Here is a 27,954-nt window from a genome sequence, read left to right as displayed (position 1 = left end):
CATGGCTTTCCTTCTTTATACAGATCCCCAGTGGTGGGCTGACGGAAATCTGCCGAAAGCCCCTCTCTCCTGGATGTGTTGCGTCCGTGTCGGATTGGCTCATCTCCATCGGCCTGCCCATGTATACGAGCACCCTTTCTGATGCAGGGTTCAGCACGCTGAGCCAAGTGCCTTCCCTGTCCCACACTTGCCTTCAGGAGGCCGGCATCACAGAGGAGAGACACATAAGGAAACTCCTATCTGCAGCCAGACTCTTCAAACTGCCACCAAGCCCTGAGGCCATGTAGCCAGGCCTGCCGTGGCCCTCCCTGGACAAGAGTCAGCCTTTCAATGTGCTTAGGAAGCCGATACAATCCCTCCATATCTGCTGGGGTTGACCTGATTGGGAAGAAAAGCACCCGCTCGCGGCTCACGAACTGCAGGATTAGGACTCAGAACCGAGGACCCTCTCTTCCGGAAAAGGCAGCCCTTGCCTCTCGAGGAAATCCACGTGGTTCTCTTCGATGCCCAAAGGCAGGACAAGCACTTAGTTCTGTTTTCAGACACGGAAGAGCCAAGATGCCGACTCACTGCAAACACTGTGCATCCAGTCTGTCTTTGTGCTGGCGGGGGGGCTGGGAGGACGAGGCAGCCTGCTCGTGTCTGATCGTGCCCTTGCGTGTCTGTCGGTCACCCGGCTGGATGCCCGAGCCTGATGGGCTTAGCTAGGCCAAAGCAACAGACTCTGGAGTTACTGTATACTATTATTGACCATGCTCATGTGTTCAAAAGCTACAACAGCTGACTCTGTCAAGAACAGAACGGTCCTCCTCTCCTGTAGATAAACGAGAGACATTTTAATTGCTTTCTAGCAATTAGCTTTTATTTGCCTTAATATAAACTTTTAACCAGTTATCTATCTAGTGTCCACAACCCTTACTTAACCCTCGTTCCAGATCTTCAGCTTAGACTGCCATCTAACGCGTTTGGGATGTTTCCAGCAAAAAAAATAGCCTTTTTTTCTTTTTCTTTTTTCTTTTTCTTTTTTTTTTTTTTTTAACAGTCTCATTCTAACGTGGCTTATTTTATAGGGGTGACTACCAGGCACACGTTACATGTTGACTTTTAGTTTCTGAACTAACTACAAATTCAGTAAACGTCGGTTGGGATTCACAGAGGGGCACGCACGTTCTCTCACGCATGCGTAGTGACTGCCCTGGAGTCTACTCACTGTAGTGAGTGGCCGTCCGTTGTGGTGGCCATGGTGTTGCGGTATTTACATAAGCTCCTAACCCCATCCATCCCCAAATCCATTCATCAGCTAACGGATCACCTTTGCAGAAAGTCATTGTAATGTTGCATATTTCAGAAGGATTCTTGTCTTTCTAAAAAGGGAAGTACTTTACACTCATTACTTTAAAGCTCTTTTTGTTTTCGTGTTTTTAAATTTTTTTTTTTTGGCCAGTTCTATAATTATTATTATCTTTCATTTGTTACTTAGATAATTGTTTTAATTCAAGCAAAGGTTCAATTATGGAGCCAGATAAACCACATCAGTTGTGTATTAAATATTGCATACATATTTCAACTGGTTTTTTCCAACTATGATTTCCACATAATCTACCCTTTTTGTCTGGCGTCTGGTTTTCTAGCAATTGGCAAAGTTAGGCAGGTGCATATGCTCTATTGCTTACAAAGTGTTTTTTCTTCACATTCTTACAAGCACAATGTGGAGTCTCAAGTTACCATGGAAGCACTTTGGATACAAGGCCAGGCTCAATCCTCTGATGGTTCATTGGGTTATTAAAACTTGATTTCCCTCAGGAGAGAAGGGCAAGTGATTTTATGAATAACAAAGCCATCCTGGCCATATGCTTTATATAGCTGAATCCAAGTCTCTGAGGAAAAACTCAGGTGATCCCCCCCACCCCCCCACCACCCCACCCCCCCACACACATTTTAGTATGCATTAAAAAAATAATGTTTGGTTTCTTCACTTCCGTTCACCTTCTATAAGATGCCATGAGGAGAAGTAGATGCAGTTTAGAATAAAAAGGTAAAGGCACTAGATTCCTATTGGACTCGTAAAAAGAGAGCTCATGGTTGCTCTCCTGGGTTAGCATAGCCCACCCAATGGGTGGGGGGGGGGGGGTTGCAGGATTCTCTGCCAGTCCCAGCACCCAGCACTTTCACATGCTGTTGTGGGGGTTGGCATTGGAAAACAGGCTTCTCCTCTTGCTTTTGAAGTAACCCTGGCCCGACCTTGCAACAGACCACCCGTCTGATTTTAGCTGAGCAAAGAGAGAGACTACAAAAAAAGTCACACAGGAGGTCACAAGGGAGGAGGAGAAATCTCCTGGGAAGTTCCCAGTTTCAGTTCATTCTTGGTGTCTGGTTTTCTTTTTTAAGTCAATCAAGGAGGTCTTGAGAATGTCAAACAGTAGCTTTTATCACTCTGGAAATCATCATTGCCTTGCATGGAGAGTTAAATTCAGGGACCACGAGTTTAGTGTGAATGTCTGATCTGAAGGGGCTGAGCTTGCTTGTCTGTCTGTCTTTCTGTCTGTCTGTCTGTCTGTCTGTCTGTCTTTCCTTCTTTCTTTGTCTCTTTTCCTCCTTCCCTCCCTCCCTTCTTCCCTCCCTCCCTTCCTCCCTTTTGGTTTTCTTTTGCTTTGAACGTTTCATTTGGTCTGAGAAAAGCCTGAACGTTAGCGTATGACTCTGAGGTAGCTCGGGGCTGCCTGTGGCTGCTGGCTGACAGGCAGCCGCCGGCTTTAGCAATGGCCACTTTTGATCAGTTGCATTTGATACAGAATTTTGAGTGATGGTGAAAATTGTTGTCTTTGGAAAAGCACAAAATTAACCTGGAAAGGCGTTTCGGCTCAGGTAGCTTACCCAGAATGCGTGTGATCTGTGTGTCTCAGCTGTCTACAGAGAAAGCAGCTGCCCAAACGACTACATTCCCAGATAATGAGAGCAAATAGCTTTTCATGGCCTTGCATATGTGGGGGCCCCTTTCTCTGTCTTGACCCCAGGTGTGGATGAAATTGGAAATGATTCCTCTGTGAGAAATGAATCCCAGACACGGCATAGTGTGTTTCACAACTGTGATGGAACAGAAGTAGATCCCCAAGCCCCGCTGTGTGAGGACTGAGAGAAGCTCCAGAACAAATCCGACTGTCTTGAGTCCACGTTATCTTAATTTTTAAATTGATAGGAAAAAAAAAAAAAAACCCACAAACTGTCAAGCAAGTTATATGACAACTAACAACATTGCACTTTCTGTATATGAAATCAATATTTAAATAACTTATTTTTCTTCATTGCTATTCCTAAACATTGTAAGTAGCTGTAATATACCAATACCAATACGTTCTTGCAATTGCTTCAGCCCAAGAAATCTGTGTATTGTTTTAAAATTGTAGAAAAAATAAAAAGAAAGAAAGAATTATTGTGATGATCCATTAAAAAAAAAAAAAAAGGAAGGTAGACAGAAGGGTTTTCCTGTGTATCAAACTTGTCTATAATTATGTCATCTATGTACTTAAGGGAAAAAAGTAAATAAATTTCTTCAGTTGAATTTGTTTCTTTTGTTGTTCCTGTAGCGCTTCAAAGATGGAAGAAAAATTAAAGGTTGAAAAGTGTAGTGTTTTGTGAAAATACTAATTGTACAGGGTTCTTGTTTTTAATGACGCAAAAGGGATCTTTGTTTGCCTGATGTCTGTGTGTCTGTGTTCACATGTATATATTGGCATGATTGTGTCATGACACACGTGTGGCCATTGGGGGCCAGTCTTGGGTCGAGGCCTTTGACTTTGATTTTGTTTGAGACAGAGTCTCTTGTTTATGAACTGCTGTGTCCTCTTGGCCAGCGGCCCCCACCCCACCCCTCGAGCTGTCTGTGTCTCTGATCTCACTGGAGGAGCACTGGGCTATTGCGCCCAGTTTTGCTTGGGCTCTGGGTACCCAAGCTCAGTCTCCACACTGCAAGCATTTTACCCACTGAGCCATCTCCCTGGCCTACTCACTTCTGGTACCGGAAGTACACTGTTTGCCTTGCCCAGTTCTCGTACTGTTTTCTTTTCCAGTACACAGGAGTGAGTCACAATCACGGCCCCTTTCAAAAGAGAAATGTTCACAGGTCCTCTCTAAGCTTATACTCAAATGAAGAATCTCTCTCTCTTTCAGTAGATATGAGTTTGGTTATTCCGTTTCACTGTGAATTATTGGTCCAGTCAATCATTTTATGGCGACAGAGAGAGAAAAAAATCAGGTTAAGATAGTCTAGGACAACTTGACATAACTGTCTTTCCAATGTTGGTGACCCGGTGTTGGTATAATAATACTGATTTAGCTTAGTTTGGTTTGATTTTTGTGTTGAACCCCAGCAGTTGCATATGCCAGGGGAGTGTTCTGCCACTGAGCTATGGACACGTCCCCAAAGAGGGTGCCAGCAATAACATTTCTCAAGTATATCATGCATGCCCTTGAAACAAGACAAAACACCACTGCTATCCTGACAATGACTTCATCTCTCCTCCCCATGGACAGATATTACGGCAGAGCTGACCTAGCTTTTCAGACATATTTATAAACATAATGCCATGTGCAGTCCACAGAGAAGAAAGTCTATTCTTCATTCGTTTTTAAATGAATATATTTTTAGAAACTTAACCTTAACATCGTTCCACCCTCTAAAAGTCTGTGTAATATTCTGTTGTGCAGAATTTTACACAGAGTTTAACCAAAACTCTACAAGCTTGAAAACTTTCAGTTTTCAGATTTATTTTTTTAAGAAAAGATTATGTATGTGAGTCCCCTGTCTTCAGACACACCAGAAGACAGAATCAGATCCCATTACAGATGTGAGCCACCATGTGGTTGCTGGGAATTGAACTCAGGACCTCTGGAAGAGCAGTGATCTTAACCTCCAAGCCATCTCTCCAGCCCCTAAGGTTTGGTTTGGTTTTTTTTTTTTTTTTTTTTTTTTTTTTTGCATTTAGGAATTTCCTAAACACCTCTATCACTTAAGGAAGTGGGTCAGATGGCTTACAGCTGTGCATGTTCTAAATCATGATCAAGTATTTTAAAGTCACTAATTTTATTAAAGTACATATTACTGTGGTAGGTTGGTTTTATGGGGTTTTAGGGTTTTGTTTTGTTTCAGTAACAAATTTATTATGAACTTGACTTCACATATAAAGTCCTAATGAGGACATCACTTAAATGTCCGCATTTAAAGGGTTAAAATATCATGTTATAGACGTATGCTTTCCAAAACTTTACAAGTCTTTTAATGCTCTTCCCTCTCTGTATCTTCAGGCCTCCTAAGATACATGTGCCCCAAAGACCCTTAACCTCAGTTCTTCCCCTGACTGATATGATCCTCCTCAGGACAGGCAGAAGCATCTCTTCCTACAATTCAGAACAGTCTAGTGGCACCAAATCCAGGTAGGATGAGGCAGCCCCAGTCTTGTCTGGGAAAGCATTTGCTTGTCTGGTCTAGCTGAATAACTCCTACAGGGTGTCAAGCCTGACAGGTGAAGCAAGGGCTCTCATTGTCCTGTCAGTGACAGTACCTTGTACCAACTTTCCCCATAGTGAATTGGGAGACGCTTAATGAGCCATATGGTAATGCCCTGGCCATGGCTCATGTGGCCCTGCAAGCCAAAAGCTTGCAAAAGCAGAGAGCCAAAGTTTAATTTCCTTTCTTCTGATTATTGTGTGGCATCCATAAGAGTTTTTAAATTTTTCTATTCTTATCGTTATACTGCTGTGCTGTGATACTTAATAAATACTGATCAAATGTAAAGAAACTAAACTCACAATAATTGTCTCATGCAGCCTTAATCCTAGAAAATACTCCACTCTTATTTATTCCTCTGTAGCCCCAGGTATTTGAGTGAAGTAGATGCTTTTGTGTGTGCATGTCAGGTCAGCTTCCCAACCAGATTGATCTGGAAACTTGATTCCCTCACCAACGCCACCCCAGGCACAATTCTTTGGAAAGAATCCCTGACCGAAGACTGACTGCCATAAGCTGTAGGGTGTTGTACCAAAACATGCCCTTTCTGGTCCATGAGCTGGGGCTGCCTGTTGATGTTGCCCAGGGAGAAAGACTCATCACCTGGCATCTCGTGCCCCATAGCTCTCCCATGTAGACGATCCTCACCCCTGCTCGTCACAGCCAAACATCTTCAACAGGTCTCTGTTCCTTATGGACTGCATATTTCCTAGCCTGTTCACGGCGCCCTGACATAACATGGCGGCAGCATTCTGATTGCTGAATCCGTTAGTGCACCCAAGCACTGTTCTGCTCTCCTCGGTACTGGACAGTATTTCCTATTCACAACCAATTCATTCCGCTCGAAGCTTTCCTCGCATCTATCTGTTTCATTCTTTGAATATTCTGGAATCTTAGATTTCCACTACATGGCTCCTTCCCCCCTCCTCTTCCTCTTCTTCCTTCTCCCTCTTCTTCCTCTTCCTTCTTTTTTCTTCTCCTCCTCCTCTTCTTCCTCTAACTTTATCTCATTTCAATCCGGAGAGACATGCATATATGTGAATATATAATCCCCTGGTGGCCAGAGGTACCAGATCCCTCTGGAGCTGGAATTCAGGGTGGTTGTGAGCCACTTGTTCCAGTTGCTAGGAGCCAAACTGGGGGTCTTGTGGAAAAGCAGTAAGTTCTCTTAATCACTGAGCCATTCCTCTAGTCTTCCAGGGTTTCTTGTTACTGGAGTTTTTAGAGTACAAGCCTGGGTCCTAGTGGCCCCGAGAAGCTAGGATCAACATATCAATTATAGAAACATGTACTAGTGGAGAATGGAGAAAGGAGATCTGTTCAATGTGGCTGCACTGAGAAAAGGAACAAATAAAGAGGCTTCAGTGAGCCCCAAGTCCATCTTAGAAGTCTAGACCTGGTGTTTAAGTTTAGGTAGAGCCGCGTCTGGGCCCATTGCAGTATGGTGAATTGTCAAGTGAGAGCTCATCTGAAGACAGCGGAGATGGTTCCTCCGGCTGTATGCCTGATTTGCCTTTCCCTTGCAGCTTGGGACTCTCAGGGAAGTCCCAATGCCTTAGAGCCTATTGTGCCAAGAATCTGATGGCCAAAGGGAGAGGCACAAGAGTGTCCCTAGAGTCTTCATTCCTGCTAACCACCAGCAGCACCGGGGATCTCCCCTCTGTAGTTTGCTTATTACCTCAGCTTAGAGACATCTCAGGTAACCATCACTTGTCAACTCTCCTCAGAGGTACCCTCCAGATCTAAGCTCTTTCTTAAGGCACTGAAGTCTAACTTAATACAGACTCAACAAGCAATCCCATCCAGGGGCTCAGTACTGTAACAGCTGATCCCTGGCCAACCATGACTGATAAACTACAGTTAATCACAGGCGGCCAGCTTAATCTGAAGAAGGCAGTGGCAGGCTGCTGAACTCACTCTGGACCAGACTTCGGGCTTGTGCCTCTTCGAAATGGCTCTGGTTCAAGCTGTCAGACTTGTTTCATTAAACTATATAAATGATCTAAGGCTTTTCATGCTACCACACTGGCCCAGCCTTGTTTCCTACTACACCAACTTTATTCTTGATATGGGTGCTGGGATCTAGGATTCAGGCAATGGAATATAGAAAAACAATCAGAGGCTATATTCTACAGAGAAGTTACATGGGTCTCTTCTCTCTCAGTTAGACTTACGTGTTTTATTTTACAGTGAATGTTTTGCCTGCCTGTATGTATGTGTACCATGCATGCTTGGTATTCACAGAGTTCAGAAGAAGGTGTTGGGTCCCCTGGAACTAGAGTTATGGGTGGCTGTGAACCACCATGTGGGTGCTGGGAATTGAACCTGGGTCCAGTAACAAGTGATCTTACTGGCTGAGCCATCTCTCCAACCCTGGTTGTCTCATTTCTGGTACTCTAGTAAAGCTGAAAGGCTACTGCCCAATGTCCTCAGCTTAAGTTTGTGACATAACTTGCTATCCAGTGGGTGGAAAACAGGGAGAAGGGAGTGGAAACACCTGTTTATGAGAGGAGAAGCACATTTTGCCTTTCAGTGAACACTGCTTGTCACTACCTGTGCTTCACAAGAGTGAAGAGCAGGGACTTTGTTTCATTTTGTCCTGTCTTCCCAGCGCCCAGATCACCACCTAACACCAGGACATGCTGGGAAACAAACAAACATTATGTGAAGCCTCCATGGGACTTTCTTCTTGGTCTTTTTTGTTTGTTTGTCTTTTGAAACGGTGTTTCTCTGTATAGCCCTGGCTGTCCTGGGATTCACTCTGTAGACCAGGCTAGCCTTGAACTAAGAAATCCACCTGCCTCTGCCTCCTAGGATTAAAGGTGTGCGCCACCACTGCCCGGCTCTTCTTGGTCTTTAAACCTGGCAGGCAGGATTTCACATGGGCCCTTTGCAGTTTTTTCTCTGTCTGGAATGTTCTTCCCTAGAAATTTCTGTGGCTCACACCAGCTGCTCTCTTCCCTCAAGTTTTGATCTGACACCTTTAACCTCACCCCTACTCTGGATTCACACCCACCCTATCTTCCTAACCCTCACCATCCACCTTGTGAGTACCCTGTAGAGTACTTCTTGCTCTTTCGTTTGTCTCCCCTGCTGAAACTTAAAAGCCAGGAACGCATAGGTTTTCTCTCCAATATACCAGAAACTTCACTGCTTGACAGACAGTGTTGTTCAAAGTACTAGCTCCAGAATCCTGAGTGACAGCTGACAGGTTGACAGGAGCAACTAGGGTCATACACGATGATGAGGGAGAGAATATTTTTTTTTAAAAAAAGCAGCTGCTAGCAGCCCATCAAAGGTCTAACGAGCGAGCATGTGTGCATCCCTGACTTTTCTTGGAAGAAATCAGAGCAAACTAGAGCTCTCAAGGCAGCTTTCAGCAAGCAAGCACGTGCCTAAGGAGCGGCGAATTCAGCGAGCGGCCACCAGAGGGCGACAGTCTACTAGACCGTAGGGAGGACAGGAGACTGCAGGTAGGGATAGCCAGGGACATACGGTCTGGCAATGCAGGACAGGGGCCGGAGGAGGTCCCCAGTGACACCAACACCAAAAATGAACATCGATAGCAGAAAACAAAATCAGATGTTCCCTGTATTCAGAACATCATTAAAACACTCTAGGACTTTGTGATCCACAGAAGCTAAAAGCTCTGGTTTTTAAAGACTTAAAAAAAAAAAAATTGTGCGCATGTGCGTGTGTGTTCTGATTTTAAACTTTGGTGGACTGGTGTGACAGCGAGGTTTTTTTACCCTCTGAGCCATCTTGCTAGTCAAGGTTCACTTTTTGTTTGAATAGTACTTTATAGCTTACGCCCAGAATAGCCCAACATTATAAAGAGAGCAGTGGCCATCGTTCAGTGTTCACAGAGCACCTACATACTTGAGAACATTTCACCTTCACAGTGGTGTTTGTGGTCCATGTTACAGCTGAGGGGACTGCCATCAGAGGCTTTGAGTGGGAAAAAAAAAATGACACATAACTTGGGCCTTCTGACCTTATTTTGTACTGATGCCTTTTGGGAATTTGACTTGTGCTTACATGGGAATTCACAAATCCGCTACAGGTCCCTGCCAACAGTTGGGTTTTTAACTGGTCAATAAAGAGCCAGCAGCCAATGGCTGAGCAGGGGGATAGGGGCGGGACTTTTAGGATTCCCAGGAAATAAAAGCGGAGACAGAAAGAAGAAAGGAGTTCCGCCATTAGAAGGGTGAAGCCTGCTGACATGTAAGAATCGGGGAAAGTGGCCCAGGGCCCGCTCCCCCATTGGGGCTGGAGTAGCAGAGATGAAATACAGATTTAGCAAGTATTAACTCAAGAATATCGGAGGGGATTGTGTTAGCTACGTGGAGGTTCAAGAGTGGGCTAGCCGTTGAGCTAGCTGAACCATATTAAAATGTAAAAGTTGCATGTGCATATATTTCATTTGTGAATCCGCTCTTGGGTGGGTGAAGAGACCTGCGCACCCACCAGGAAAATAGAGCAGATACTTAAGTGCTGCTAAGTATTTCCCTTGTTCTTGAAGCTGCATGTTAAAACTACCTGGTGCCGCTGTCAGTAAGGCTCCGGGAAGACAAGCAGAAAGCGAGAGGTGCGAGGTGCGCATTTAGCGCTGGAAGATGGCTTGGTAACCATGAGAACTGGTTAAATCTACAGGGCAGGCCACCAGGGCGATCAGGCTGGGACTCTCAGAAGCCAGCGGAAGATACTGTCCACATGCAATTTCTTCATCAAATAGGAAGCCTCTCCTCAGTCTGAAGACCTATCAACACCTACCCAGGTCCTCCCAGGTTGCTTCCCTTGCCTAAAGGCCTGTGGTAAGAACGTCAGTTATACCTACCATCTCTTTTGTTTTGTTTTGTTTTGTTTTGTTTTGTTTTTCGAGACAGGGTTTCTCTGTGTAGCCCTGGCTGTCCTGGAACTCACTCTGTAGACCAGGCTGGCCTCAAACTCAGAAACCCACCTGCCTCTGCCTCCCAAGTGCTGGGATTAAAGGCATGTGCCACCACCACCACCTGGCCCTACCATCTCTTGTAAACCAGCGTCTGGGTTGTTGTTTGATTGAATAACAAGATTCAAATCAAAGTTGATTTGAATCAACTGGATGACAGCTGGGAACCTCTGGTAGGCCATCACCTAGACCCCAAAGAAACAAGCGAATCTGAACCAGCCTCTTGCATTTTTTTTTTTCAAACTCTTCAGGTGATTCTAATAACGAGTGGGTAAGGAATGTTTCTCCTGGGCCTCAGGAGTGCTGGCCTTGTTTGGACTGTATCAAGATCACCCAGCGTGGGCCTGCTTTGGCTGTGTGCTGTCTGTCCCCAAACACGTGACTCCATCTCCCAGTACCTTTCGTCCATGCAAGGAGGAGAATGTGAGTCAGTGATAGCCCGCCCCTGGCCCGCCAGCTTGATGCTCACAGCCACCCCACCCCACCCCCACTCTCTTACTATACAGAATGTTGTGTTTGCCCTCATTCCCTCAGAGTGGCTCACGATTATTACAAAGTAGTCATGGTGCTAAAGACCTTTCCTCTGAAAGTGAGCTCAGTGTTAGCATTTTGTCTAAGCTCCGCCCACAGTTACCTGGCAACAGCCAGGTTATGCCTGACTCAATATAAAAGGCTCGCTTGTTCTCTCTCTCTCTCTCTCTCTCTCTCTCTCTCTCTTTCTCTCTTTCTCTCTCTTTCGCACTCTCTCTCGCTCTCGTCTTCCTGCTCCCCCTCTGTCCCCTTACCCCCATCCCCTCATTCTCTTCCCCCTTCTCTCCACGTGCTCATGGCTGGCCTCTACTTCTCCCCCTCTCTCTGCCTTTCTCTGCCTCTACTTCCCTCTCAACTCCCTTCCCCATGCCCTGAATAAACTCTATTCTATACTATACCTTCCTGTGGCTGGTCCCTCAGGGGGAAGAGATGCCTCAGCATGGGCCTGCAGGGACACCTGCCTTCCCCCAAACCTCACCACACCTCCACCAAAACATATCCCCCCCCTCTATCTTTTTATAAACACAGCATCCATGACTTGATTCAGGCCAATAAAATAGAGTGATATTTCTCTCACTAATGGAAAAAGATCTGTGCCACCTCAGAGGCAGCTGAAGGGGTGGGGAGCATACAGATGGCCTTCCATATGAGCTATGGCTGAGGAAGATACAACCCCACCTGCTGAGGAGGTGGTTCCCGGGCTCTCCTCTGCTTTCTTCTGTGGTCAAATGAGAACACCTGCTTTCTCTAGCAGTGAACAAGACAGGGAAGCTGACGAGGATTCTGCCTTGATGTTGGTGGGGTCCAGGGTAAGGTTTTGGAAATGGACTGTGTCAGATATGGCTGTAGCACTCACACATATGAAACCATCTCTAATGCACTCCGGGCTCCTGTGGGGAATTATAATCCTAAAACTAGTGGTCAAGGCCCCACACCAATATGTGTGCTGTCTCCTCAATGGCTCTGGAATATCCCTGTGGATTCTATGTGCATCCTGGCTTGGATTTCTTACCCCACCTAGATCTCTCTCTCTCTCTCTCTCTCTCTCTCTCTCTCTCTCTCTCTCTCTCTCTCTCTCCATTCTTGGTTGTCAACTTGACGATATCTGGAATGAACTACAATTCAGAAATGGAGGTCACACCTGGGAGAGATTATTTTTGACTGGTTTAAAGTGGGTGAATCCACTTCTAGTCTGGACTTTTGAGGTGGGAAGATGCAGCAGAAGTAGTGCCTTAGAGTTTCATGGCTGTGAAGAGACACCATGACCAAGGCAACTCTTATAAAGGAAAACATTTAATTGGCGCTGGCTTATAGTTTCAGAGGTGCCCAGGCAGACATAGTACTGGAGAAAGTACTGAGAGTTCTACATCTTAATCTCCAGGCCGCCAGGAGGAGACTGTGTGTGGGACACTGGGCGTAGCTTGAGAATGTATAAAGTCAAAGCACACTGCGACTGTGACACACTTGCTCCAACAAGGGCACACCTACTCCAACAAGGCAAACTTCCTAATAGTGCCGCTCTCTCTGAGCCAAGCATTCAAACACATGGGTCTATGGGAGTCAAACCTATTCAAACCACCACATTCCACCTTTAGGCTTGTAGCTACAACATAATATAAAATGCATTTAGTCTAACTTCAGAAATCCTCATCACAGTTTCAACAATGTTTAAATTTCAAAGTCTTCTGAAATCCATGCCATCTCTTAACTATAACTCCTTATACAATCAAAATAAAAAATCAGATCACATACTTCGAACATATATATATATATATATATGTGTGTGTGTGTATGCATATATATATATATATATATATATATATTCACACATATATATGTGTGATATATATTACTGTTCCAAAACATAGGGAAGGGAGCACAGTGAGGAAATACTTGATCAAAGCAAGAAATACTTGATCAAAAACCAGCTAAGCTCTCCAAACTCCAAACTCTCCATTTCTATGTCTGATGGCAAAGCACTCTTCAGATCTCCAAATCGTTTCAATTTTGTTGGCTGCAACAAACTTCTTTCTCTTGGGATAGTTCTTCTTCCTGTTATCAGCTTTCCGTGGTAGGTATGCCATCACTTTGGCATCTCTAACATCTTGGGGTCTTTAAGGAAATTCAGGCTTCATGGTTTCATACAATGGCATCTCTAGGCCTCCATGCAGGGACACCTGTGCTACAGTCCTGGCATCAGCAGCTTTCCTTAGTCACAAAGGGGAATTCCATCTTTGGTTCTAAAGCCAGAACCACATGGTCAAAGCTGCCAAGTTCTGCTGTTTGCTGGGACTGGAAGATGGCCCCCTGGTTCAATTACATCTTCATTTTCTGTTTTCAATAGTTTCCTTCACTGCCTAAGCTTGGCTGTCATGATACTTGTACTGTAGACCAGGTTGGCCTTGAACTCAGATATATACATGCCTCTGTCTCCTAAGTGCTGGGATTAAAAAAATATGCCATCATTCCTGGATCTAAGCTTTTATTTAATTATTTTTGATTATAGACTTTAATAAGCATGGCCACTATGCCTTAAGATTGGGATTAAAGGCATGTGTTGATCTGGATCAAAAGTGTGTGCCACCCCACCTAAATATCCAGATTGAAAGCCTGTGTTTTCTAATCTCAAGATCTGGACCAAAGGGATGTTGTCTTCCTGACTCTAGATCCCAATCAGGTGTACCCTCCATTTCTGGATTGTAGTTTATTCCAGATATATTCAAGTTGACAACTGAAAATAGCTATGATAATCCACCCTTGTAAACTTGTCACACAACCATATATTCTTATGTCCAAATAAAAATAATAACCAGGTTATAATAACACCTAGTATGATATAACTATTCCTCCTGCAACCACAAACACATTGTAAATTTAGAATAGGTGACAATGTTCCTTGGTGAATATTCTTTTCACAAGATGGAAGCTTAGCTGCGTGGGATCTTGCTCTGAGGACACCACTCGCTTGATTTCATTTAGTATCTTTACTCTAGTTATATCCTTGAACACAGTATTTAGCTCCATTCCACTTTCTGGTGCCCCTTCCATCCTTGAACCATATATTTGTATTTTTTGTTTCTCAGCTTGCTAGTTTGATTAAAAAAAAAAAAAAAAAACACTTTTCCTAAGAGTGAACCACAAGACAGAGTCTATGTGAGGCTGCTTTAAGGTTCCAGTTGTCAATGTATGAAGTAGAAACTTCTTGTTTCTTTGGAAAGTCAGTTATGTCAAAGAACCTTTTGCCAAAGCAGACAGGTGAAGGGATGTTTTGCTAAAGCCAGCATGTGAAAGAACACTTGATGAAGGATTCTTGGCTAATGACAGGCATGTGTTGGTTCATCTTACATTGCATCGCTGAACTCCATTTGTCATGACTCCATAGAAAGAAATACACCAAAAATCTTCTGGTGGTGTTCTGGTGGCTTCCTGCCGCTTCTGTGGACTCAGGTCCTTTGGCAGAGTGATATTAGCTGATACAGACTCAAGTGGAGTTTCACTAAGACAGACTCACATGGTGAGGCAAGACCCATGGGAGGACATGTGATACTTGGAGGGAGTATAAGTAGGACTCAATGGACAGTGACAGGGTTTGCATAACTAGCTTTGTCACACATCATTGGTCTCTTATCTTCTTCACTGATCTTCACTTCACTGAGAGAGGCATGGCAGAGAACTTCTCCTGGCGTCCCCACTGGCCCTGGTTGCTCCTGCTAATATGTGCTGCTTCAGCAGAGGCCTGGCTGTTTCTGCTAGGCTGTACCTCTGCTGCTGATTCCTGTTTGCTATCCTGACCCTACTGAACTGGACTGCTGGTATATTCGTGAAGTGTTTGCAAGATCGAGCTGCCGCTGCTCATTCCTGCGAACTGAATTGTTGATCTTCTGACAACACAGATTGGATTTGCTCCAAAGAACAAATTCTAAACAGGTCCACTTCCCCTAGATCCTAATAACCTTTCTTTTCCACTACCTCTGGTGGGTGGTGGGCTAGGAGGGAGGTTAAAGCATTTAAGAACCATTATTAAAAATAGGTCTTGAAAAATTGAGGCTTACAAATGTAATTAATCTAAATCTCTTCACTTTGGCCTCAGGCAGACTCTTCAGATAAGAGCTTGTCTTCAGACAAGCAGCTGTACTCTTCACCAAAATATCACACGAATGATCTCTAGGCAACATACTTAAATTCTTCTCCTATGAAAACTCTTGATCCAGAAAAGCTCTATCATTATCTTCAGACAACTATTTACTTTTTCAAAGACCACTCTGGCCTGCTATTGAGCCTTAATAGAAACAATGTTTGATAATGGGCCACCAAGTTACCATGAGACCTGAGCTGCCCGTCATGAGCTGGTGTTATCTAACCCACTAAGTCATAAAGTAAGAAGTTCAGACCAGCAGTCTGTTGTCATTGGAAGTGGAATATGTGATTGGACCTAAGCAGGTCCTGAAGGCACAAGCAAGTTACATGAAGAGGTTGCCCAAATGCCTGTGTTTTCTACTCCTGTTACAATGCACCTATAGCCTCAGGAGGCTGTGATTGGCTGACTGAGGAAGAGAAGACTAGGGCCTGGTTTACCGATGTCGCTGCATGTTATGCAGGTACCAACCAGAAGTGAACGGCGGCAGCATTACGACCTCTTTCTGGGACAACCCTGGAAGATACAAGTGAAGCCCATAAGCATTAGGATAAATCGTGTGTGTGTGTGTGTGTCTTATGATGATCCTATATGTGGTTATATAGGATATGTATACATATATATGACATATATGTGTATTTAGAAAGAAATTCATTCTGTAAGTTCTGTTATTCTAGAGAACCCTAACTAATACAGACCCAAACCTGCCATTAGAAATTAGACTTCATCAGCAAGATGAACGGCCTCTCATCTTGATGGCATCCCTTTGGCCAGACTACATCTCTTCTCATGATTCTTCCCAGAAGCATTTGGTCTCAGGACCCCTGGAGACTCCATACAATGCCAGGTGGGATTGAATAAAAGAGACTTTAGGATGAGGCCCAACAGCACCCCAAGTGTACAGTACAGAACACCTCATTTCCTTTTCCTCTTTTTTTTTTTTTTTTTTTTTTCTGGTCCACTAAAGCCTGATTGAAAGAGAGAGAAATGGGCTGAAATTCCTTTCAAGGACATTTTACTATCCCTCATACATATTCAGCATTTTCATGTTAATTTAATTGCTACAGGTCCACTTGCCCAGATTACAAAGTGTCCTCTCACTAATGCAACCCCCGCCAGATGATTGCTCAAGAATGTCAGAATGGAGCCAAGTGTGATGGCCCACAACACTCCCTGGTTCTCAGTGAACACTGGATTGAACAATGACCACAGCTCTTATTATAATGTACAGCTATTCTGGGCATGAGCTATAGAGTGCTATTCAAATAACAATGAACCTGGCCAGGCAAGATGGCTCAGAAAGTAAAAGGCAGAGGCAAACAGACTTTCTTGAGTTCTAGGACAGCCTGGTCTACATAGTGAGTTCCAAGACAGCCAGGGCTATGTAGTGGACCCTTTCTCAATCAAACAAACAAAAAAATAACAAAACAAAAACAGTGCCAGGCTTTACTTGAAGACACCCAGTTTTCTTCTAAATGACAGGCTCAGATCCAAGTCAGAAGAGCCTGCCCACTGCTGGCAGGCTCCAGTTTTCCACCATCATTGTCTTTGGTCACAGTGTCCTTGTTAAAAAGCCAGGTTTCTGTGGTTCAGCATGTCATTTACTGTCATTACTGTCAACAAACTCAAAACCAGTGATGATTTGTGTTGAGGAAAGACAAAGGACACTCTCCAACCCCTCCAGCTAACTGCCCAGGGTTCAAACCCTAATTAGTGGTTGAGGTCCAACTGCTTCCCCCATCCTAAGACATTCTCACTGCAGGCAGAGTTCTCAGTAGCAACTTGTACCACAAGTATCTTGCTTAAACCTCCCTTTTAAATGTGGGAAAATCTAGACCCAAGGCACATCTAGACTCATCCCTTCATGGAGTAGATTCTTGGGGTGATGCTGACCATGGCACCTTCTAGTAAACGGAGAAGTTTTCTTTCTGAAGAGGTAACTCGGATCCTCGGTCACATTTATCTGTTGGGATGGTTAATCTTGAATGTCATTTTGACGGAATTTAGAATCAACATGAAAATAAACCTCTAAGCATATCTTGTTAAGGAGTTGCTAGGTGACAGTTAGTTGAGATGAGAATACCCACTGTAACTGTGGATGCCAGAGGCTGGAGTTCTGCACTGAATAAAAGAGGAGATTGTGAGACAGGCACCAGCATTCATCTCTCTCTCTGCTTTGGGGCTGCTATGTGACCACGCGCCTCATGCTCCCCCTATCACAATGGACGGCCCTCTCAACCTCTGAACCCAAATATACCCCGCCTTCTTTTGTCAGCTCTCTTACTACAGCAGTCAGAAAAGTAACAAACACACATCTCTCCCACACAGTGACCACTCTGCGTAGCAAGGATAGAGAGAGGCTGGGTTTTGCTGGTCACAAATGTTCCAGGGCCATCTGTGACTCAGCCTTAAATAGGAGTCACCCTGAGGTGCCACTGAAATCGCTACACAGGAACAGCAGGCATGGGGCCAACTGTATTCTCAAAATGAAAGAAAACAGCACAGCCCTGTGAGAGCCACTGGGAACGTCTTAGTGGTCTGGCCTCATCTCTGGTCCCTCCCTCCTTTGTGGTGTCTGTGCTTCTGTCTCCTGTAACTATTTGAGGAAGGATAAAGCTGAGAATGTCTCCTCTGGGAGTGTGAGGCCCCCTGTGGAGGTCAGGAGAGTGTAGGATGGGTCCAAGAAAAGCTTCCAGAGCTGAATGCCCCGAATAAGCATTGTGGTGAATTTAAAGATGCTCACGGGCTGGAGAGATGGCTGAAGGGTTAAGAGCGCTGACTGCTCTTCCAGAGGTCCTGAGTTCAAATCCCAGCAACCACATGGTGGCTCCCAACCATCTGTAATGAGATCTGATGCCCCCCTCTGGTGTCTCTGAAGACAGCTACAGTGTACTTATATATAATAAATAAATAATTCTTTAAAAAAAAGAAAAGATGTTCACACGGCTCTGTGGCTCCTCACGTGGCATCTCTCACGTGCCTAGTCAAAACTCTGCTTCAGTGGGTGGCTTCAGTGGCATAGTGAGTAGTGGTAGGCTCAGGGGTAAGGAGGATGAAGGTGAAGACATAACAATCTCCTCTTGGTTTGGTGTCGTCAGTTTAGAGCCACCTAGGGACAGATTTGTGCATCCTGCCTCACAGCCGCAGCTTCCTGCAAAGTTTGCCCCTGGTTGCCCAACAGCCTGGGCTTAGGCTGCCTCGGTGTCTACAAAGCCGGTGTGTGCTCCTTTGCCATCTTCCTAGCCGTATGCTCCAAAAGTTTTCCAAGGGCCCTTTCAGCTGTGGTTGGAATCCAGGCTCTTGGCATCACCCCAGGCAGGAGACTCATTTACTTTGGCACTTGGGCATTTCCTACGGTGTCCGATCCTGTGAATGTATGGAACAGGGCCTTTTGAAACAGGCTCTGGTGAAGACCCTCAAAGACTGTGGCTAAGCCATTAAGCTGTCACAGATCTCCCAATTCTTGACCCAGAATCTCTCCCTTGATAGTTTTGAGGTTTAAGGGAGGTACCCACAAGAAGCATCTGATGGAGGGTTTGTTGTAGCTTCTGGAAGATATTACAAGTACTCAAATTTTCCTTATAGATATTTTTCCCTCTCCAAAAGAGAAAAAAATTATAGTGTCCACCTAAGGAATCTCATCAACAGAACAAAGCATGAAGAATTAAGCTCATAAATGAAGAAATAAATAGTTTTTCCTTCGTGACCAGCTGGGTAAGGCCTTACATATGCCTCCTCAGGAGGGCTGGCTTTACTCATTGTGCTTTCTAGAACTGTGTGAATCTGATGATTAATTTACTCATGTCTTTTTGGCATGGAAAGAAAGGATGATGCACTGCCACCCGTGACTGTACCAAAGGCACCATGGAGCGTATTTACGACTTGGCTGCTTGAAGGCTACCAATTTTAGTGTCCAAATGATCCACTGTAACTTCTCTCGCCTACCCCAACCAAGGAAGGGATGGCTCGTCATGAAGTAGTCACTTAGTGTACAGGTTATCATGTGAGCTCTGCAGCCTCCCTCGGCCGGGTTTGCTGTGAGCAGATGTAATTATTGCCACATCAGAGCTGGTCTTGCTGCTCAGCTGAACCCTTTGTGATGTGTCTGCAGATGGTCTGAGAGGTCTCGGATTCTGAACCTGTTTTCCTCATGCATTTCTGGGTAGTCACTTCCAGAATTGATCTTTGAATCTAGTTGGTTTCTGAGTACTCTCTACCCCCACTGTGGTATTAGGGAGTCAGTCCTTGCATTTGTCGGGTGATAGCTCTGCCACCAAGCTACATCATTAGCCTGATCTAAGGGATTTTTTTTTTAACCTTTATGGGTTTTATGTCTGTTTCTACTGTAGATTTACACAGTTCTAGAAAGCACAATGAGTAAAGCCAGCCCTCCTGAGGATGTATATGTAAGGCCTTACCCAGCTGGTCACGAAGGAAAAACTATTCACTCAGTAGGCTGAGCGAAGAGATGTTCCAGAAAGGAAGTGGTAAATTAGGGCTCTCTCAAGGACAATGCCGAGTACTTCAGCCCATTTCTTACCCCCAACCTACTACACATTGCCTTAACTCACAATATTAAACCCTAAAAGAGAACCCCCAAAGTTCAAGGGTCTTCTTGTAATACCATGAAGCCATGTGCATGTCAGGATGGATGCGGCCTCTTTACTCTCATAGCACTGGGGCAAACTTCTAAACTGTAGCAGACTCTCTCAATGTTCAAAGGCAGACTGTCTGGTTTTCCACCTTAATGGTGTGAATGTGCACCCACCCAGGCATGTGCTTTTTCACATTTCGTGAAGTGAACATTCATTTAAGTCCAGGAACTATTCATTACTTTATTATAAACTCATCTGTGTTAGATCCTTTTGCCTGACTGTAGGTTAGTTCCATGCATGTTTAAGGTGGGCTCTCTTGATCTGGAGAGATGGCTCAGGGGTTAAGAGCACTGACTGTTCTTCTAAAGGTCCTGAGTTCAATTCCCAGCAACCACATGGTGGCTCACAACCATCTATAATGGAATCTGATGCCCTCTTCTGGTGTGTCAGAAGACAGGTGCAGTGTACTCATATACATAAAATAAATAAATATTTTTTAAAAGATGGAGATGATCTGGGAAGACGAGGGAGAAAAAAAAACATGATCAGAGTATAATATATAAAAAAAATCAGTTTTCAAGGTGGGCTCTCTTATGCAGAGGTTCCCACACATTGCATATCATCTCATTTAACTCTTTCCCTACTGGAACTGAACTCAGGCAAGGACTGGGGACACTTTGTCATTATGTTTCCTACATCCAGCCAATGGCTAGCAAAAGCAGATACTTACTGGATGAACAGTACATGCCAGTAAAGTATGCTGGTACCTTTATTCCCTCCATCTATAGGAGGCTACCTCAAAGAGAGTGAAATTGGACAAGAAATAAGTGTGCAGCCTCTGGATTAAAGCTCTGTGCTCTCGCCTGTGCTTGGCCCCTCTGCCCTCTGCTCTCTGCCCGCCTCTGGGACTGTGGTGTGTGAGTTGTATGACACAATGAAGGGAGTTAAGCTTGTATGTATCCCCATCACCCAAGGGGTCAGTAGGTCAGCTATCCAGTTCAATACCACCCATGCAAACACACAAGCGTTTCCTTTTCAACTGACTCACTTGGCCAATCGTGGGCAGAGCCAAGTGGCCTTCACCCAAATCTATCAAGGACATCATTGTGTCTCCATGTGAGCCAGCACTGTTAAGCTGGAAGCTTCCCTCTTCCACATGCTTACGACCGCATGCATTTGTTTTCAGTGCTGCCCTGTGCAGAGGCAGCAATATTCTGGCATGAGGCATCAGACAGGGGCCTTTCAATGGGTCATCTGGAGAAGTACCCAAAGCTTCCCAGCATGTTTTATGTGCATAGACAGGGCTAAGAAATGGCTGATATTTGAGTTTGGGTCATTAGTCCCCTGATATGCGCTTCGAAGGTGCCTACCTGGCATGCAAAGACACCCAGGTCAACCTTAATGTCAATGTTGGAATGCCCCTCCAGAAAGATTTCTCCACTTACAAGGTCAGAAACTTGAACAGAATGTATCTTTTTTTCCTCCCTACTAACTTCTGATTGAATTATATCATTGTCTTCAACTCTGAATATAAGCAGCAATCAGCAACAGCACCATCTGTAATGGCACCAGTCAGCAAACCATGGGCCTCTTCATACTGATTCATAGTACTATGGGTTCCCCACAATGTCTTTTACATTGTTACTTCCTCAATCATAAAGCGCTGACACATACTGATGGAAAGAGTCTTTTTACCCTGCAGTATTTCAGTCAGGGTATTGCTCACGTAGCAGGGGAAGTCCTGCCAAGGGCAAAATGCTGCTGACTAAGCTTGGGCATCAGACAGACACACTGAACTCCCCTCCTCTGTCTGTTCTGTACCTTTCCTCACTGGACTCAGTGACACTTAGCCACATCCAAATGACTATCTCGTTATAAAACACATGCCTACAGATGCTCCCAGAATCCTTAGCCAGCTCTCTGGGTTGCCGAAGACCTAGTCAAGTTCACACAAAAGACTAATCCCCCTATTGTGCACTTAAAAACATTATATTCTGCAACATGGTTTGAAAAGCAATGTTAGACTTTCTGCCAAGTACTCAAAGGGACCCATGGCAACCCAAAATGTTAAACATCTCCGTGATAACGGCTCTACCATGTGACCATCTAGTGTTTGCTTGATATTTCTCAAGTGGGAACAGATCATTTCTAAAATAATTCTTATCTAATATTCTCCCTATATTTGAGAGAGGTAGACGAGCTAGCTACCAACTTAGTAGCTGTCAACTCTTTACCTTTCCTTGTTTAACCCACTCTGGAGCTGAGCACTGGACGTATTTTTCTTTCCAAGTCAAGAGACAGTATTAGCTGGATCAGGGCAGGAAACCAGGCTTTCCACTACGCAATGTGCCCCCGCTTCTTTCCTGGATGCTTGTCTTGCATGGCTACCCAGGGAATGGGCATCCACTGTCACCTCCATCAAGTGACACATCCTGCAGTTTTTAATGACTTCCATCCTGTTCCTCCATGCTTGCCACACACATTTCATTGGCAACAGAAGTTTCTAAAGTCCTCTGGCTGTCTAGGAGAGCTGGGGTATGCTTCGTGACCTCAGGCCTGTGTATGGCCCGAGCCATTCCTGACCTGGGTCAAATCAGCATACTGATCTCTAACCCACTGAGAAACTTGTGTAATAGAGCCTGAATCCAGGTGAGGATTAGGCCTCCTAGACTTTTCCAGGGCTGCCATGACAAGCGATTGCTGATGGAATGGCTTATGATGAAGGTTCTGATAGCATTCTTTCCTTTGCTTGGCTGGGAGACGATGTGTTGGACAGTTGCAGTGGCTTGCAGGAGATCTTTGGTGGTGGAAAACATCATTGTTTCTGTCTTTCTCTTTATGTGAAGTTTTTCCCCTGTATTTATATTTGGTGTTCAAAATTTTTTTTTCAATAGGATATGGGTTCTATTTGACTTGGAGTTTCCCGTATTCTCATATGATCTTGTTATAACTAATCATATCCAATTCTAGCATAACTAATTAATGACTCTGATTTCTAAATAAAGTTATCTCCTGGGTAGAGCTTCAACATGTGCTTTTTAGAGAACACAATCCTCCCTGCAGTTCAACATCCCTTTTAAATTTGCTCAGAGCTAAGATTTAAAAACAAACCAAACCAAAACAAAACAAAACAAAAATGTTTACTTGTTTGTTGAGCAGGAATTCAGGTAGCCCACGATGACTTTAAACTCAGTATGAAACAGAGGCAGGCCTTGAATTCCTGACTTTCCTGCTTCTATCCCTCCAGGGCTGATATTAGAGGTGCATGTCACCATACCTGATAAGATATTGTGGTAGTTTAAATGAAAATAGCCCCATAGGCTCACAGGGACTGGCACTGTTGGGAGGTTTGGCCTTGATGAAGTAGGTATAACTTTGCTGGAGGAAGTTTAACAATGGAAGAAGCCTTTGAGGTCGCATATGCTCAAGCCAGGCATACTGACCCAATGTCTCTTCCTGCTGCCTGCAGGTCCAGATGTAGAACACTCCAGCGCCATGTTTGCCTGCATGCTGCCATGCTTCCCACCATGATGATAATGAACTGAACCTCTGAAACTGTTAGCCAGCTCCAATTAAATATTCTCCTTTGTAAGAGTTGCCTTAGTCATGGTGTCTCTTCCCAGCAATAAAAACCATAACTAAGACATATATTTGGAGATTTGTCTTACCCCTTTATAACTGACACCCATGTTAATGGAATATTATAAATATTATAATATTTATAATTTTATAATATTATAATATAATAATGAAATATAATGAAATATTATAAATATCATAAATAATATTCTTCAGTTTGGTCTTGAGGAATCTCTTAGGAGAATAAGTGCCTTCCTTCATGATACATGTGATGATTTGGTCATAAATGTTTATAGTGTCCTGCCATGGAATATGGCTTTATTCTGGAATATGGCCTAATGCTGTATGGCCAGCCTGTGTTGGGGAGTTCCTCTCATAGGAGATTTGTGTGTATTGGTGGATAGCTTTGTGGTTCTTATCTGACATGTACCTGGCTTATTCTTCCTATTATGATAACTGATTTCTAATAGAGCTCTAGTCAAGAAAGAAGTTAGTCTAGGGTGTGTTTCTGACACACAAGAGAGACAGCAAAGCACAGCACATAAAATGACAGAACGCAGAGGACAGTCTGTGTCAGAAGGCCGAGTGGGACACATGGTCAGCCTCCACATGCTCAACCAGTGAGGAGGAGCCAGATAAGGCAAGAGAAGCTAAGACCTGTGAGGAAAAGACTTGGTTACTCTCTTGGGTGCTTCCCTAGAGTCGTGCCATGATTGAAAGGTGGTCCTTACCACACAGTATGTGTAGTTTGTGCAGAGTGGAGGTGGGGGGGAGGTGGCAGAATGAATGCACTCTATAATTCAGTCCCATTGGAAGGTGAACAACAGGAAGCGGGTGTTTACAACAGATTTATGGATTAACCACGTTGAGGAAAACTGAAACTAAGTTAAAGATGACTATACCCTTTCCTCCTTATGAGACCAATCAAATTATATGTTTAATGACTAGCAAGGCAGCATAGAATGGTTAAGAATTCATTGCTATATGGTAGGTGTCCCTATACTCTGATTGAATTCCAGCAGGCCCATGAGTCAAGGGGATGGATATGAAGAAAATACCAGACACTCCAGTTTCACTTTTTTTTTCCACCTTATAATTTGGGTACATTGTCATCCCTGTTCACAAAGATACTGGAGACAGTAAGTGCCAGTTCTGAGATGCCAAGTGTGCTGACCTCTGGAGCATGGTGGCTGTGGGTCTCTTCTGCACAGTGCTCCTTCATACAGTAATGTCGCTTCATGCACTCATTAATGCCTTGTTTCTGTGAGCAAATATCTGACAAAGAGTGGAAGGGAGGAAATATACACTTCGGCTCACAGTTTCATGAGTGTCAGTCCAGCATGGTAAGAATGGTATGTGGAGCAAAACATTTATAACATTGTGGCTAAGAAGCAGAGCAAGGGAGACATGAAGGGACCAGCAACAAGAAACAGCAAAGGCCTGCCCTCAATGGCTTATGTCCTCCAGCCTGGCCACGCTTCTTCTTCTTCTTCCTTCTTCCTTCTTCCTTCTTCCTTCTTCCTTCTTCCTTCTTCCTTCTTCCTTCTTCCTTCTTCCTTCTTCCTTCTTCCTTCTTCCTTCTTCCTTCTTCCTTCTTCCTTCTTCCTTCTTCCTTCTTCCTTCTTCCTTCTTCCTTCCTCCTCCTCCTCCTCCTCCTCCTCCTCCTCCTCCTCCTCCTTCTTCTTCTTCTTCTTCTTCTTCTTCTTCTTCTTCTTCTGTTTATCGAGACAGGGTTTCTCTGTGTAGCCCTGGCTGTCCTGGAATTCACTCTGTAGACCAGGCTAGCCTGGAACTCAGAAATCCGCCTGTCTCTGCCTCCCAAGTGCTGGGATTAAAGGCGTGCGCCACCACCGCCCAGCTTGGCCACACTTCTTAAGTTTCCAGAATTTCCCAAAATGGTACTATCAGCTGGGGATCTAGGCTTTAACACATGAACCTGTGGAGGGCAGTTCATATTTAACCATGACACTGTACTTCTTTGTAAAGACTTCTTAAAACATTTTATGTATATGGATGTTTTACCTACATAAATGACTATGTACCACATATGTGCAGTGCCTGTGGAGGCCAGAAGAGGGCATCCAATCCCCTGGAAGTGAAGTTACAAAGAGTTGTGAGCTACCATGTGGGTACTGGGAACCGAACCCCAATGCTCTGCAGAAGCAACATGTGCTTCTTCTCTTCTGTGCTTCTTCGGCTACACACTGATGGTCGCAGCTTCTGTGTAATGTGAATCACAGGCAAATCACTCAACAAATGTTCACTGTGCATACTTACTACTCTATAACAGCGTCTAGATGCTGAGAGACCCGGAGAGAGCTGAGGCTCTGCTCACCAGGAACTGAAAGGGTAGTTCTAGAAAAAGACCACGGAAGATGTGTTAGGTATTGCTGAAAGGCTTTCTTAAGGTAACTCTTGGATTCCTCTCTTGAGTTACAAGTTTTATAGGACAGCCAAACAGGAAGACATGGAGGTGGGATATTCTACAATGAAGAAAGAACATGGGGAAGGGCACTTAGGCAACTGGGCATGGTTGGTTAAGAAACTTACACCAGAAACAGTGAAGATATCAAACCTAGAGAAAGATAGAACTCCCATAGCTTTAAGCTGCTTGTGACTTGACACCACACACAATTGCCACAAGTGAGTCACAACCCCAGATGATCAGCCTGGTGTGCACATCGTGCAACATGATGAATGCATTAAGGCTGTCACTCGGTTAGGAACAAGAGTGGTGCCCCATCTGTTATAGGATACAGGCTGCCTCCTGAGATTTTCCAGATAATTAGACACGTTAGGAATGGTAGAGCAGAATGCACTCCACAAACACAGGTACATTTCTTTATCAAGGAAGTTTGTAAGTGACCAGGGATATCCTTGTCAGCATTTACTTTCATAATGCAGCAAACATCCTTAAACTTTCAGTAAACAACGGCACAAATTTTCACGATAGCATCCTGCCTATCTATGCAGGCTTCACTCTGGAAGTCTTAAGTTACATTTCGTGATTCACCAGCTTGCTGACTCATTGATAGGCTCCAGTTGAATGACGCTGGTGGCTGAGGCAGAGCCCTCACAGCGATGCCAACGGCAGTCATGCACATTTGGTTTATGAATATATGATCGCTGCTAGTAATGTGTGAGCCAAATGGTGGCACAACACTTTCTCTTTCCGGACTTGCTTTGAAATAAAGAAACGCGTACAAAGCTAAGGAACATCCGTGTGTTCCATGTGCCACAAACCCAAGTCTGTTAGCTCAGAGCAAATTCGAAACGAAATTTCTCTGATGTGAGACTTTGCTATTTCCCCATAGATTGACAGCTAGCACATAAAATCTTCCTATTGCCTTGGCTAGGCACATAGCAGACAACTTCCACAGGACAGACAAGTGGTCTTGGGGGCACTTCAGCAAGACTTCTGTGCCCTCTGGGACCTGGCCTCAGATGTTGCATACGGCCACACACACACTGCTTTCAACCTACTGCTTAGGTGACCTCGGTCTAGTGTAAGAGGGGTTGGCCCAGGAAGTGAGGTTTACTGGGGACTGGAGAGGGAGCTCACAGGATGCTCTTGAAAGATGAAGTGGAAAATGTACGAAGAGAATGAAGAAGAGGAAAGCAAAAGAGTCGGAAAATAGAGCCAAACCAACAAAGGATCTGGACAGCCGCTGTGGCGGGCCTAGAAGGGAACCAGCTTTGATTGTCTGAGAAGACTGCATGGCAGAGTGTTTGGAGCAGTCTTCAGAAAAAAAAATAAAAGAAAATCACGAAAAAACAAATGCTAGAGAGAAGATGGCTCAGTGGTTAGGAGCATATACTGCTCTTGCAGAAGACCCAAGTTGAATTTCCTAATAATTAAAATTTGAGTTCCCTCCATAATTAAAAATAGTAAAATTTTCAAAAATAAAATAATGAACAGAAGACCAACTGCTATGCTTTAGCATCCAAAAGCGGAGGAGACGGAGAGATGGCTCAGTTGGTAAAGCGCTTGTGGTCCAAGCGGGAGGGCTTGAGTTTGGATTCCCAGCACATGTTTACAGAGCCTAGGGAAACAGCAGAATGCATCCCTGGAGCTTCCTGGCCACCTAGCCAAACACATGAGCTCCAGGAACAAAGAAAGACGCTGTCTCTAAAGCCAAGGTGGACAGTAACTGAGGAGGCATTCAGTGTGAACATCTGTCCTCCACACATGTACACACATGCAGGCACAGCCTTACATGTATACACACCAACACCTGCCCACACATGTACATACACCACACACATAAGATACCTCAGCTGATATATAAGCAATATGATAAAGAGAAAAGGAGCCTGTGATATATAGGATACCATAAAGAGAAGAAGAAAAAAAAAAAAAACCCAGCAGTTATATGTTCAGAAAAATAAGCCATTTTAGAAGAAAACAATGGCAATAGATGGCTTCAATTTTGCAAAGAATATTGATTAGGCAGAAACAGTAATATTGATGCCAGCATTGATCTAGTTAAAATGGAAAATGTGAGGATGGCGAGAGAGGAAGAGAAGGCAGAGAAGAGCACTAACTCCTTATCTGTAAAAGCAAAACTCAGAAGCAAGGCCAAGTGAAGGCAACTTACATCACCACACTACTTGGAATTGTAGAAGTTAATATCAAGTGAAACAGATAAGGAATTGGATGTGA

At 44.3% G+C, this 27,954-nt stretch overlaps 1 protein-coding gene and 1 long non-coding RNA gene across 5 annotated transcripts in view; both read left to right on the top strand.

Moving 5' to 3' along the window:
- The window catches only part of Sash1 (SAM and SH3 domain containing 1), a 166,798-nt gene extending 163,548 nt beyond the window's left edge, over nt 1–3,250 (top strand). The window contains exon 20 of one of the 3 annotated variants that reach the window (XM_076926829.1): nt 24–3,250. In XM_076926829.1, coding sequence (XP_076782944.1) covers nt 24–287 — 264 coding nt within the window. In that variant the 3' untranslated portion in view covers nt 288–3,250. The remainder of the gene's footprint in view (nt 1–23) is intronic. The other 2 variants (XM_076926831.1, XM_076926830.1) reach the window with 2 other exon arrangements.
- Nucleotides 3,251–9,666: 6,416 nt separating this feature from the next.
- LOC143440145 (uncharacterized) overlaps nt 9,667–27,954 on the top strand; it is a 53,311-nt gene continuing 35,023 nt past the window's right edge. For both annotated transcript variants that reach the window (XR_013108010.1, XR_013108011.1), the window contains exons 1-2: nt 9,667–9,727; nt 10,157–10,317. This is a non-coding gene — a long non-coding RNA (uncharacterized LOC143440145). The remainder of the gene's footprint in view (nt 9,728–10,156; nt 10,318–27,954) is intronic.

This window comes from Arvicanthis niloticus, chromosome 28 (assembly GCF_011762505.2).
Source record: "Arvicanthis niloticus isolate mArvNil1 chromosome 28, mArvNil1.pat.X, whole genome shotgun sequence".
NCBI classification, from domain to species: domain Eukaryota; kingdom Metazoa; phylum Chordata; class Mammalia; order Rodentia; family Muridae; genus Arvicanthis; species Arvicanthis niloticus.
Note: the sequence above shows the minus strand (reverse complement) of the source record. Positions and strands in the feature narration are given on the sequence as shown.